The 12,571-nt window shown below is 31.4% G+C and overlaps 2 protein-coding genes across 2 annotated transcripts; one reads left to right on the forward strand and one right to left on the reverse strand.

Annotated features, from left to right (window-relative positions):
• Positions 1–2,496: 2,496 nt before the first annotated feature.
• Positions 2,497–3,792, reverse strand: LOC111372494 (cyclin-dependent kinases regulatory subunit 1-like). The gene is made up of 3 exons (XM_022994844.1): positions 3,585–3,792; positions 3,411–3,471; positions 2,497–2,920 (listed from the first exon to the last, which is right to left on the reverse strand). Exons 1-3 carry the CDS (start codon positions 3,635–3,637, stop codon positions 2,771–2,773), a joined length of 264 nt encoding a protein of 87 aa, XP_022850612.1. The 5' UTR covers positions 3,638–3,792; the 3' UTR covers positions 2,497–2,770.
• A 7,104-nt stretch (positions 3,793–10,896) lies between these two features.
• On the forward strand, positions 10,897–11,688 carry LOC111372496 (uncharacterized protein At1g08160). Its single transcript, XM_022994845.1, has one exon. The coding sequence runs from the start codon at positions 11,013–11,015 to the stop codon at positions 11,616–11,618; it is 606 nt and encodes a 201-aa protein (XP_022850613.1). The 5' UTR covers positions 10,897–11,012; the 3' UTR covers positions 11,619–11,688.
• The last annotated feature ends 883 nt before the right edge of the window (positions 11,689–12,571 follow it).

A 12,571-nucleotide genomic window follows, 5' to 3' on the forward strand; every position in this document is an offset into this window, starting at 1 on the left:
CCCACCCCCCCCCCCCCCCCCCCCCCAAAAAAAACTCTTTTTAACGAGTATCAAACAGGCTAATAATTTGATTTCTAAGATCTCTTCACTCTTCTATTTGGTTTTTTTTAAAGATTTGGATTATTAAAGTGAAAACTTCGAGTTTTTTCAAGTGAATCCCAGCCTCAAACTCACAGATTTGTCACAGTGAAACCGGTGCTTAGTATCCTTCACTTTTTGATACACGAAGGTTTGCAGCGATGATAGTTTGTTTTGGGAACCACAAATCTACTGTTTTGGAGGTTGTTAATGGGCTTGGCGTTGGTGTTTGTTGACTAGCGAGGCATGGTGCTGTAGGATGGAGGAAGAGGTGGAGGTGGAGGTGAAGTTGGCAAGCGGTGGTAGGTTTTGGTATGGTGATATATCAATTTTATTTTATTAAAGGTTTGAGATAAAGAGTTTGTGTAGAGTGCAAGAAATTGAAAGGTTTGGGACCACGACTACAATTATCCCTAAATAGTAATAAATAGCTTAGATAGAGCCAGAAAAATAAGCCCACACCTCAACTGTTCCTAAGGTTAAAAGTGCAGACAGAATTGACACTCGAAATGTGAGCTAATCTTGCATGAAAGGCTAGACGACTCCCATTATACAACATACTGAATAGAATATACAATAGATAAGGAATTTATTTTAGTAAATTTTTACGAATGATTTGAATTATAAACAAACATAAATGAGTGATGTGTAAGTTAGAAGTCCTTGTAGATCCTTCAAAATGTGTAGAAAAAATTGGCCAAGTATGGGCTATTTTATTAGCTCATTCCAACCCAATAGCATCATGTAGACAACTCCGTATATGCATATTTGAGGTGGCTACCTTTCAACTTGACAATTGGTTGGTTGTGAAATATTTAGACTTTCCAATTAAATAGCAAATATGCATAAATATAAACAAAATAATCATTCAAGAAATATGTACACATAAAATGGGGTGTTTGATGCCATTACTATGCACATTCTTGAGACAAGGCATCATGTAATTGATAGAAACAACAATTCAGTACTTATTTTACAATAAAATTGAAATAAAAAAAATTAAATTAAATTAAACATGACTGCATGAACCCTATTTCTCATTTAGTTCAACTCATCGCCACTTCCAATTACAAATCTAAAGTTTAGTAAATTTTGATTAATACATTTCACGTGCTTGTGATTGAGAATCTGCACGTGATATTTGTAAACATTGACATTGCTAAATATTCATTTTTATTATTGGATGTCTACGATGTGCTTGTACATGTAGCATGGCTATACATACAATCCACAAAAACTCATTGTATATAGCAACAAACATAGTATGGCGAACCTAACTAACATGTTGAAGAAACCTTGAAAACATGGAAGTGGATAGCATGTCTTTTTAAGGACTACTCCATTCATTTTTCCCCCTAATTTTTAGAACTTGAGTTTTGTTTTTTCTTCTCCATTCTTTTTTTCCCTACTTTTTAGAACTTGGGGTGTTGTTTAAAATATCTTCAAGAATAATTAAAACGTCCTAGGCTAGGTAGGCTAGAAGACAACTAGTTTAAAAGGTTGCAACCGATGAATAATAAGCAATAATTGAAGCTACGATTTCAAACATTTCATTTTTTGTAGATTATATTGAAACCTTTCATTTGCTATGTTGCGAAAAGATATATGAACAGTTTCCATCCATATATCCGTTAGTTGATCAAAGAATTTGACTATGACCAAATTTTAAAATAATTTAAAATAGGGAAAGATAATAACTTAATATTTTTTACGTTAAACAATCTAAATCATTAAATAAAACTAATAAATAAATAAAAGAAAAAGTTATTTTCTTTTCCAAACACGCCACCCCAACCAAAACCAAAAGCACCCACGTCATTACTAGAAAGTCACCACCACCACAAAATTTACTTTAGTACATTCTTATTTAAATTATAAACCAACATAAATGAGTGATGTATAAGTTAAGAAGTCCTTTTAGATCCTTTAAAATGTGTAGCAAAAATATGAATTGAGCATTATACACCGTTTATAAACATGAGCCTAATATAGGTTAAGTTAAACAAGATATATCTAATCACGTCTGCATAAATTGAAAGTGAAAAATGACTTCAAAGACCTCATCAATATGATCTAATCTAAAATGATTTAGCATACGCATTATGAACCATCAAAGCACATATTCCTCAATCCCCTCACAAGCAAACACTGAAACTAAACTTGAGACATGAACCTCAATAACATGGTGGGATGCCAAAAAGTTCCAAAATTTCCCCAAGGTACAGTTTAATGAGTTCGACAATCGAATTGCAAATTCAAAAAATGTTCCTAATCACTGATCATTAACAGAATCAACACCAAAGATCATATGAGATTCTCCAATTACAAGACAACAAAATGACAAACCAGTAAAATTAATCATATTTTCTTGGCTAAATGGGAATGATTTAGACAAAGAGGCAATTATGCAAAATCTTTGGCATGAAACATAAGATACTTTGTATATAAAGATAAAACAATAAAAATCAGTCATAACCCTTTGATACTTGCGAAATGAAATTGGAACATTCAAGAAAACATATGTACTAACAGTAAATTTAAACTACTATCGAGCTCGAAATCATTGAAACAGACTTTCAACGCTTGATCCTAAACCGAGAGAACACAATTTCATAATAGCTTAAAATCTTATAGTAGGTTCATTTCTAGAAATGAGGATTTCAGTAAGAGGGAAAACCAGAGGAATGATTATTCACTTGGCAAGAATTTGTTGAGCTTGTTTCTCCTGCTGCTGCTGAGAGTTCAGTGGCCTCCTGAAGAGCATGATGTGTGGCTCCGGACGGTGAACTGCATAATGGACCCACCCACGACTCTGCTGAACCCCAATCGCACGCCATTCATTCTAAAAATAACAAAATCAAGCCACATTAAGATGCCCAAATTTACAAAAACCCGCTTCTAAGATTTACTTGAATGAAGATAATAGAGACATTCATATAAAAGCTTGATTTAATGTTTTACATATACAACCACAAATGCTATGCAAGTTAGGACGATATAATTTCTAGTTTGCTCTGTTCCTCTATTGAGTTTCGAAGAAAATAGTAAAAACTTGATCGGATGCAGCAATCGAATCGAAAATTGAGTAATTTTTCAAGTATTAATTCACACGGAGCCGATCGGTTATATTTATATTTATTTATCAAACACAGCTTACTAATGAATGTATTAATTTCGAGAAAAAAAAAATAAAAGATAAAAAATCAGAGAACTACGAAACCCTAATCTTCTCGGCATTTTCATTTTTCGATTAACTAACACAAAGAAGCAGAATTCGCTGAAATAAAATAAAAGAATGGTAAGAATCTTAACAGTAATTATGAAGAACTTACTTCAGAGAGAAAACGATTCTTGGGAAGCAGTTTAGCCACTTCTGGTGGAAGAACAACATGCCTGAAAATTCCAAAATTACACCAAAAAATGCAAGATTATCCTAAAAAAAAAAATGAAAAAAATGACACATAACAATTGCAAAAAGGAATAATTCAAATAAATTAGAAAAACACCTGTACTCATAGGTATCGTCGAAGTATTTTTCTGAGTACTCGATCTGACCCATTTCGTATTCGCGTCCAAATTTCACGATTTCTTGATTCTTAAATAAATCGTCTAAAAATGAGTGAAAGAAAGGCCCAAAAATGTGCTCTATATATTTTGAATATACTGAAGAAATACATAAATGTGAAAGTATCTTTGTGTGAGAGAGAAATAGAAGGAATATAGGGAGATAAAACGGTAACGTTCTAATTTGGTTGAATTTAAATTTCAAATTTTGAAAATTTTCCCGCGTTAGTTAATGGCACATCTAGGGCTGGGCAAATCTCCCGAACCGAACCGACCGAACTGAACCCGAACCGAACCGAACCGAACCGAACCCGACGGTTCTTGTCAAATTAAATACCCGAACGGGTATCTGAATTGAGAACCGACGGGTACGGTTCGGTTCTCGGTTCTAGACCTAGAACCGAAGAACCGAATAAGAACCGAATCTTTCTAATTTATTTTTTTTATATTGAGTAAATCAAATTATTTTAATTTTTTTAAACAAATTAACAAATTAATGATTTCTAAGTCCAAATTTTTGGCTCAATAATTTGTTTCATTTCTAATTTTTTAATTTTTGACCCAATTACCCATTTTATTGTTTCATTTCTTAGCCAAGCAAGATCAAATCCACTAAATAACCCTAATACCAACACCAAAGTCCGTAACGTTGTCTCGACTCTCGCACTCACTTTCGCAGCCTCGCTAATATTTCAAACCTATACAATTATCGGTCGATACTGTGACCTCCGATCGAAACTGTGACCTTCGCCAACCGAAACTTTGATCGTAGTTATCATTTGAACAAAATAGTTTCCTAGTCTTTGACATTCCAAAACCATTGAATGTATCATTAGTTGTATTTATACAATATTGTTATAACTATTAAAAAATTTAATTACAGTACAGAACCGAACCGAACCGAACCGAACCGAACCGAACCGAACCCGAACGGTTCCATAATTATATTTGGACCCGACGGTTCCATTTACTAGATACCCGAAAAGTTCAGTTCGGTTCGGTTCTCTTTAGAACCGAACCGAACCGACCCGCGCCCACCCCTAGGCACATCAGAAACATGTCAATAACGGTCATGTAGAGATGGATTAGTTTGGCGAATTATTTTAAGTGCCCTTATTTGGCCTTTAAATGCCATTATTTGAGAATAATGAATTTTTAAATAGTAATTTTTTTGAAGAATGAGTGGTTAAAAAATAAAAAGTTTTGGGATTTACCTGAAGAATATGGAGTTGGTGTTTATTGGGAGAATGTGATTGAAAAATGATTTTGAAAAATAGATAAGTAATTTTATTTTATTTTTTGGGAAATAGGCTTAAAAAACTTTAGGTTGCGTTTGATTTGAAAATGATTTTTTTGCACTAAATTTCAACTTTTGAAGTGTTTGATTGCCATGTTTTTCATGAATTTTTTCTTCAACCTTTAAAAATACACCTAGTTTTCCTTGTTTTTAAGAAAAATATTTTCTAAGGAGGCAAGGCATGGAAAATATCACCTATAAAAAATATATATATTTTTTCCTTGTTTTGAGAAAAACAAAAAACTACTCCCCCAAAGAAAATATTTTTCTTAAAAACAAGAAAAATTTGGTATATTTTCAATGGAAAAAAATAACAATCGAACACTCCAAAGTAGAAATTTGAGTGGAAACTGATATTTTCCAAGGAAGATAAATACAATCAAACACACCCTCAGTTCTTAAAAGTTATATCAACAAAATCTATGTAGCACAATTATTGTTGGTAATAATTGAAAGAAATTTCGTTTAATATATTTGATTAAAAATAATTGTTGGATAAAGTAATAAAAATACAAATTAAATATATTCAGTGTAAAAAAATCATATATTACAAAATAACGATTAAAATACTAATGTAAGAATAAGAACAAAGTTTTTCACTAACAAACTGATCAAAAATTTAATTAAGATTAGACATGAACTTTTAGTTCGTGGTTAAAAGATTTTAATATCGATAAATTTAATTAAGAATGAATTTTTTTATCAATAAATAAAATAATAAAAAATAGTAAAATACTAACAATTACTACTTACGTGGGTTCCTACTTACGTCCATGTAGGAGCCACGTGTAGGCAACATAGACAAGCCAAAGCCGCTGATCGTTACCATTGTTGTGTGATGATAAACAAACAGACAATAAGACATGGAATAAAAGTAGGCTGATGTGTCAGCAAGTTGTTGACTATTTTTTTTTTCAAATTTTCAAACCCTCCAATTATGCATCGACATGTGTGCATCTTGTTTTTAACCCTGTTCCTGTAGCAAAACTCACCATTGTTCTTTACGTTTGCTTGACTAAGCCAAAACTTCACCTTAGCCAACTTGCACAATGCGGTAGATTCCAAAGATTATAACTTGGATGCATTTTAGTCAATTCTAAGTATTCCATTAGAATAAAAATTTTCGATCATATACTTTGTTGATTTTCGCTTCTCAATGCTTAAAGGCACACTCATCGACTAGATTCAAAGTCAAGATTCATAAACTCCAAAATGTACTATGAAATCCATCTAAAAGATAATACATTACAAAGTATATGTGATAGCAGCCACTACAGAATGGCATGCAATTTTGCAAAATTAGGCCGTACATTTCGAAAAGACCTTCAAAACAAAAATCATTCATATCGTTTCAAATGTCTGATATTTCAAGACTTGGAGACTGATTTATGTAACACGGTCGTTCCTTTAAGATCTTCATTTCGTACTACTTTCTGTACTGATCAAGCTACAAAAGCAAACACGAATACAAGCATTGATAATTAGTTCTAGTTTCCCACATCGCTCGTGAAATAAATACACTAATAAGAAAATGAAAATACTTTTTCAGTGCTGATCTTTTTGAAACCAAACTTATTCCTCCATAAAGATTTGGCTTCATCAGCAGCAGGAAGCACCAGGTTTTTCACATTCAAGGTCGCGAGAAAATTTTCAATACAGAAAAAGAGCGTCTGGAAGTACCCCTGAGAAAAAGAGACATCGTATGTTTCAAGGTAAATGGTGTTCTAGATCCATTTTCTGCTTCCTTAGACAACCAACATGATAGTCCTTCTCGCACTACAAAAAAATCCATAATGTTTATCATGGCATGCTTGTGATATAGGAAAACAGAATACATTTTAACTTGATTTCAAAGCCTGTTTCATCGTAGAACATGACAAGAATACCTGATCGCAAATAATAACTGTAATATCATCAAATTCTGGTGCACTGAAGTCGTCACCCCTGCAAGCACCGAATTGGAATCATTTAAAAGGGCAAAATGTAAAGGTCATAGGGCAACCAAAAAAAAAAAAAGGAATGGAAAGAACAAAAAAAAAAGCCATTGGTAGCATATAGAGATCAACTACTGTGAGTTAGTTTGTTTTTTCAATTAAAAAACAATGAACGGATCATCTTCAAGAGGATAAGAGAGCAAAATATAATATTATAGAACTTGTACTAAGTGAACCCTCTAACATCGGTTTGAAATTAGCTGAAAGACTACAACTATGTGAACAATTTATCAAATAATTTGCATTTGTGGAGAGAATCCATCAACGAGGACAGCAGCAGCAGTTAAATAAAAGATTAAAATAACATGTTAAGAAATAAATGTTAATGTGTGACTTATAAAATTGCAAAAAACAAAATCTGCTCAACGTCTAAGCAAGTTAAGACGGTTGTACCTCTAGATTTTAGAAAATTCTATTCTAAATAGTTTTATTGATGAAATTAGATTTCTTTTTTCTTTTTCTTTTTTTAAATCGGTAAATTTTTTTTTTTAATTGGTGACATGTCTAATTGAATGAGTCTTGTTTTTATTTTTGCATGTGTCCCCAGCAAATGTTAAGTTTGGAAGTATTTGATAAATACGTTTTATATGCTTATTAAACGAGCAAAATTTTACTCACTTTGTGTTCTGTTTGATTTGTATAGGTTTCAGTCCCCACTTTGAAAATTAATTAAGTAAAAAGGAAGTGATTTGAAACATTAATTGGACATAAAGATGGAATTTCACTGGGGCTGAAAGTATTGGGACTTTATTTGACAAAACTGGAATTTAATTGGAAGAATTCATAAAATATGGTGGCCAAAATGAATTCTTTGTGAAGTTTAAGGACTAAATCGAATAAAACAAAAATTGGGGAAAAATTGGACTTGATGGAAATTTGAAGGACCAAAATTGTTGATATAGATAGTTTGAGGATCGAAATTGAGAGAGAAACGTTGAGGGACAGTCTTTGCAATTATCTTGTGAACAGTCAAAAAATATTTAAGAGGCACCTGTCATGTGCCAGGGTGCATGACGTGGGTAAAGGAAAAAGGATAAGACTATACGTACACTTTTCGATGTACATAAAGTCTTACATCCCCACACATGAAGGAGGTCCACACGTAATTATTATGTGCAGGCTCACCTCCATGTAAGAGGTGTAAAGAATTGTATACACTGAAAATGTGCACGTAATATGAACCAAGGAAAAATCAAAAGGCTGATTGAAAAATTGAATTGAACCCCAAAAATAACCAAACCAAATAAATTGAGACCCAAGCAATCAATTGGCAAACTTTTTGAGGGTCGTAGCAAGGTAACGGTAAGCAACTCGCCAACGCAGTTGACCGGGCTCAAGTGGGAATTTATGATTTTTTTTTTATTATTTTTTTAAATTCAAATTTTAAGGAAAACTCAAGTATTTCTTTGTCACGAATTTCAAGGCATGTCGAGGACTATGTAAATTGTAAAGATCAAAATTAGGTCAAGAATTGGGGATTGAATACCAAAAAATAGAGGAGCGTAAAAGAGAAATTCCATATCATAAACATCAAATTCATGAAGCAAGATTAATGCAAGAAATTGTTGTTGCGTTATGATGATTTTAAAGGAAAAGAGTCGTTCGAAATTGTTGAAGAGATTCAAAATTGTGTCAACTTTTTATTCTGAGTTATCTGGTTTGAATTAAATTGAGTGTACAGAAGAACAAATCACAAAAAGGCTACAGAAGTCTCACATGGGGGTGAGTCCCATATGATTATTTTATTGCCTAAAAAAATCCAACCACCCCTTTATTGTGTCTTCTCTGTAAGTGTGTTCTGTGAGGAAAAATTTTGTAAGTCTAGCAAAGTCCATCTGGTTTATGTTTCACTTTTCATTAGTATTTTTATGATAATATCATGATAAGCAAAACCCTTTTGTGAGTAGGGTTTTGATAATATTCTGTTTACGCTTTCATTAATTATTTTTTTTACTAATATTCTTTCATGGTTAATTGTTTACCCTTATTCCATGACATTAATGATTGATCATTATTAATATATATTGCACTCGAATGATTAGAAGTAAATTAGTACGTGATAATAAATAACTTAGGGTCTTATAAAATATAGGTAGAGATATCATTACGCTTTATGAATTTCGGAATGCAATAATCTTCGTGAATTAATGTATATTTATATTGTAGTAGTTTAATTAGAATAACTAACTTCACATATAAGTTTAAGATTGATTGACCTTGAGAGAGGCTATTGATTATGATAGATAATTGACTTTCAACTTAGGCAAGAATTGAATATCAAGGCGTGAATGAGGGCTAAAGTAGCTAGGTTTACTATGACGTAGTAAGATATTAATACCTTTTGTGAGTTTATTAATTTGAAAAATTGGGTGCTTATTTATATTTTAATTATTATTTTTTAGATAATTATATAGTTAAAATCGATACCCAATATATAAGTGTATGTGTTTTTCGAATTAGAGCTAGGTTTAAGTAACAAGCGTTCATGGAATAATAATACTCTATTTATCACTTTATTATTATAATGATATGTCCACTCGAATTATAAAATTACAACATATATATGGCATGAAAAGAGTAAATATGTGTTGCACTCTTTTTTTTCTTAATTGAGATTTTGTCATGTTGGATTTTTGTTGATAAGATTTTTAACGAGGCAACTTTTAAAGTGGATTCAATCTTTTGCATTTTTTTGCCTTCTTTTGATATTTTTGCCTCATTGAGTTTTTGTCAAACATAGTTTTTAATGAGACAATATTGTGTTATTAGTAATTTAAGGGAGATTGTTGTAAATTAGGAAGTATTTGTGAATCACAATTGTATCAATTAGCTCTAGTTATACTTGACATATAGAGTAGGCTTTGGATATCAATAAATTGTGCAAATTTGGACTCTTTCTCAATTCTTTTGTATTGTTCACTCTTTTCTTTTAGAGTGTGTTTGATTAACTTTATTTTTTATGAAAATTATTATTTTTCCACATAAATTCATACTTTTGAGGTGCTTAATCGACAATTTTTTTCATAGAAAATATTTTTCAAATTTGGTCATGTGATCATATTTCCTTCATAAATAAGGAAAACATTTTCCTTAGGGAGGGATTGTTTTTATTTTCCAGGTAATTCACTCTCTCTTTCTCTCTCTTATCTACCTATTAATAAAAAATAGATAAGTCTAATATTTTCTAGACGGAAAACTAAATCAATCAAATACATTTAATTAATAAATTTTATAAAAAAATTTTTTAGACAATTGAATTGTCTAGAATTTATTTTCTTCCCCATATATAAATTCCACACTTGCAATCAAACGCACTCTTGATTTTTTAACAAAAACTCTATTACTTTGTAAAAATTTAGAATCATTAGGCATTACATTCTTGTGATTGTAGGAATTAAAATGTTGGGCATTACACAATAATTGTTGAGTATTATTATACGTATATTTTTTGAGTAAATTCAAACTTGAATATATTAGTAATATTTTTTTTTTACATATTTATACTTTACATGTAATTATTTTTTATATTTCATTGTAAATTTGAAAATAATTAAAGAAAAATATAATTATAAGTGATATATTGATTCAACTAATGACCCAACGATTGAACCGGTAGCTCAATAAAGTACTATAATATTGTTTGAATGAATTTCCGTATTAATTTTATAAATATGGTCACATCAATATAAGACCATATTTTCTTTTCCCTCAATAACCTATTGGCGTGCGATGTTCAATACCAAGCTCAAACTCTTAATATAATTAAGAAATAGAATAATTGTTCGATGTGATTTAGAATATCTTGAGTATTAAGCAAATGAAAAGCCACCAATGTATGAACATGAGATTTATACCAAATTTCAATGTGAAGATTTCTTTGAACTCTGCAAGCTAAGAATATTCATGTCTAGTTGTGATTTTCCCCTTTTTCTGCAAAATAATTTTTCTCACCCCTCCATATATTCTTGAGTTTCATGCAAGCAATGTACTCACAAGTCACAGCATCCTCATATGTTCATCTGCATAAAACAACCTGATTATCCATAACAAGACCTGCACAAACACTCGGTTGCTCCGCCATGGCTCCTCCGCCGCCGCAACCACAACAAGCAACCCGACCACGCCACTTACCGCTAGTACGATCCATTGCTATGGTTTTGCTTGCTCTCGTCGTTGTGGTCGGCCTAGCCGTGCTGATTGCTTGGGTATCAGTTAATCCCAAAAAACTCAAATACTCCATCGAACAAGGCTCAATCTCAGACTACAACTTAACCAGCAACGGCCACCTCAATGCCAATTTCCATTTCGTATTACGTGCAAACAATCCCAACAAACGGATTTCGATATACTACGACAGGATTGAGGTTACAGTGTCGTACGAGGATCAGATGCTGTCGATCAACAATGTCCTTCCCTTTTATCAGCGACGGCATAACGTGACCTACCTCGACTTGGATCTTGCGGCGAGAGATGTGACACTTTACGGAGCGGTGGCAAGGGATCTGAAAATGAAGAAATATTCAGGGAAAGTAGATTTGGATGTTAAAATAAGAAGCAAAATCAGGCAGAAAGTGGGAGTTTTTAAAATTCATCGCCATTTGAAGATCGAATGTGGGCCTTTGAGAGTTCCGTTTTCTTCATCAAAGGGTGAATTTGAGAGAGTTTTCTGTGATGTTGATCTATAAATTTGTTCTGTTTAGTGTGATTTGTTTAATTGCTGTATGAGGTTTTTATTTATTTATTTATTTTTTCAAACGTTGGATTTTGATTTTTACATTTTATTTTTCTTTATTTTCTCGATTTTTAAAATGTTTGTCAAAATATTGGTGTGACATATGTAATTTATTTTCTCAAGTGATTGAAAAGTATATTGTGCCAGGTAATTTATTCATTATGAAAATGTTTTTGATTGTTATGGACAATATTTTATGAAAAATTCATAATATCAGGTTACTATAATAATATATTAAATCATTTTATCTAAAAATATAAACTTTTAAAATAATACAAACTTATTAGTTTCAATTATATTTCGAAACAGGCCTCATTTGCAATTCTTTGGCATATGTTGGATATTAAAATTCCATTTAATATAAATTAAAATTCAGATTTTAATCTAAATCAAAATCAACAATTAATTTTAATTACATATTTTATAAAACCAACAATTTTTCAATTATACATTTTATCAGTTTTTATTAAAATTTGATTTTAATCCCTACCCAACAGGCCTAAATTATTTGATAACCAAACATTTTCCTCTCCTATTCTACCCTCCTTTTCTTCTAGAATCTTCTTTATAAACTAGTTCCCTATTATTGTATAGCCTTTAACACCTTGAGATTCACTATCTAGAAATTTCCCTATCATCGCGATGAATTAGAACTCATGCGGGTGTTTTAGTCGTCCATGTACAACTAAAAATTTGTTATCATCTACATAATTCTACGGATGATATGACTTCGAAGTTTCGTATCAAAACATTAATATAGTTAAGCTTTGAAAAGTATACGTCTTTTTCATTTTAAGTCTTTGTAGACAGATTTTCTAAGATGTATACAATTTTGTTTAACTTTCATTAAAACATGTTTTTTATTTACATGGTTGATAAAATTCAAAACTTATTATCTGTGAATTT

The sequence above is a fragment of the Olea europaea genome, unplaced genomic scaffold (genome assembly GCF_002742605.1).
Source record: "Olea europaea var. sylvestris unplaced genomic scaffold, O_europaea_v1 scaffold1004, whole genome shotgun sequence".
Lineage (NCBI taxonomy): Eukaryota > Viridiplantae > Streptophyta > Magnoliopsida > Lamiales > Oleaceae > Olea > Olea europaea.

Coding starts and splice junctions, on each gene's coding strand:
- LOC111372494 (XM_022994844.1), bottom strand. CDS start 3,637: ATGGGTCAGATCGAGTACTCAGAAAAATACTTCGACGATACCTATGAG. Junction 3,472..3,584: donor GACGATACCTATGAGTACAG/GTGTTTTTCTAA, acceptor TGGAATTTTCAG/GCATGTTGTTCTTCCACCAG. Junction 2,921..3,410: donor AGAATCGTTTTCTCTCTGAA/GTAAGTTCTTCA, acceptor TGTTATTTTTAG/AATGAATGGCGTGCGATTGG.
- LOC111372496 (XM_022994845.1), top strand. CDS start 11,013: ATGGCTCCTCCGCCGCCGCAACCACAACAAGCAACCCGACCACGCCAC.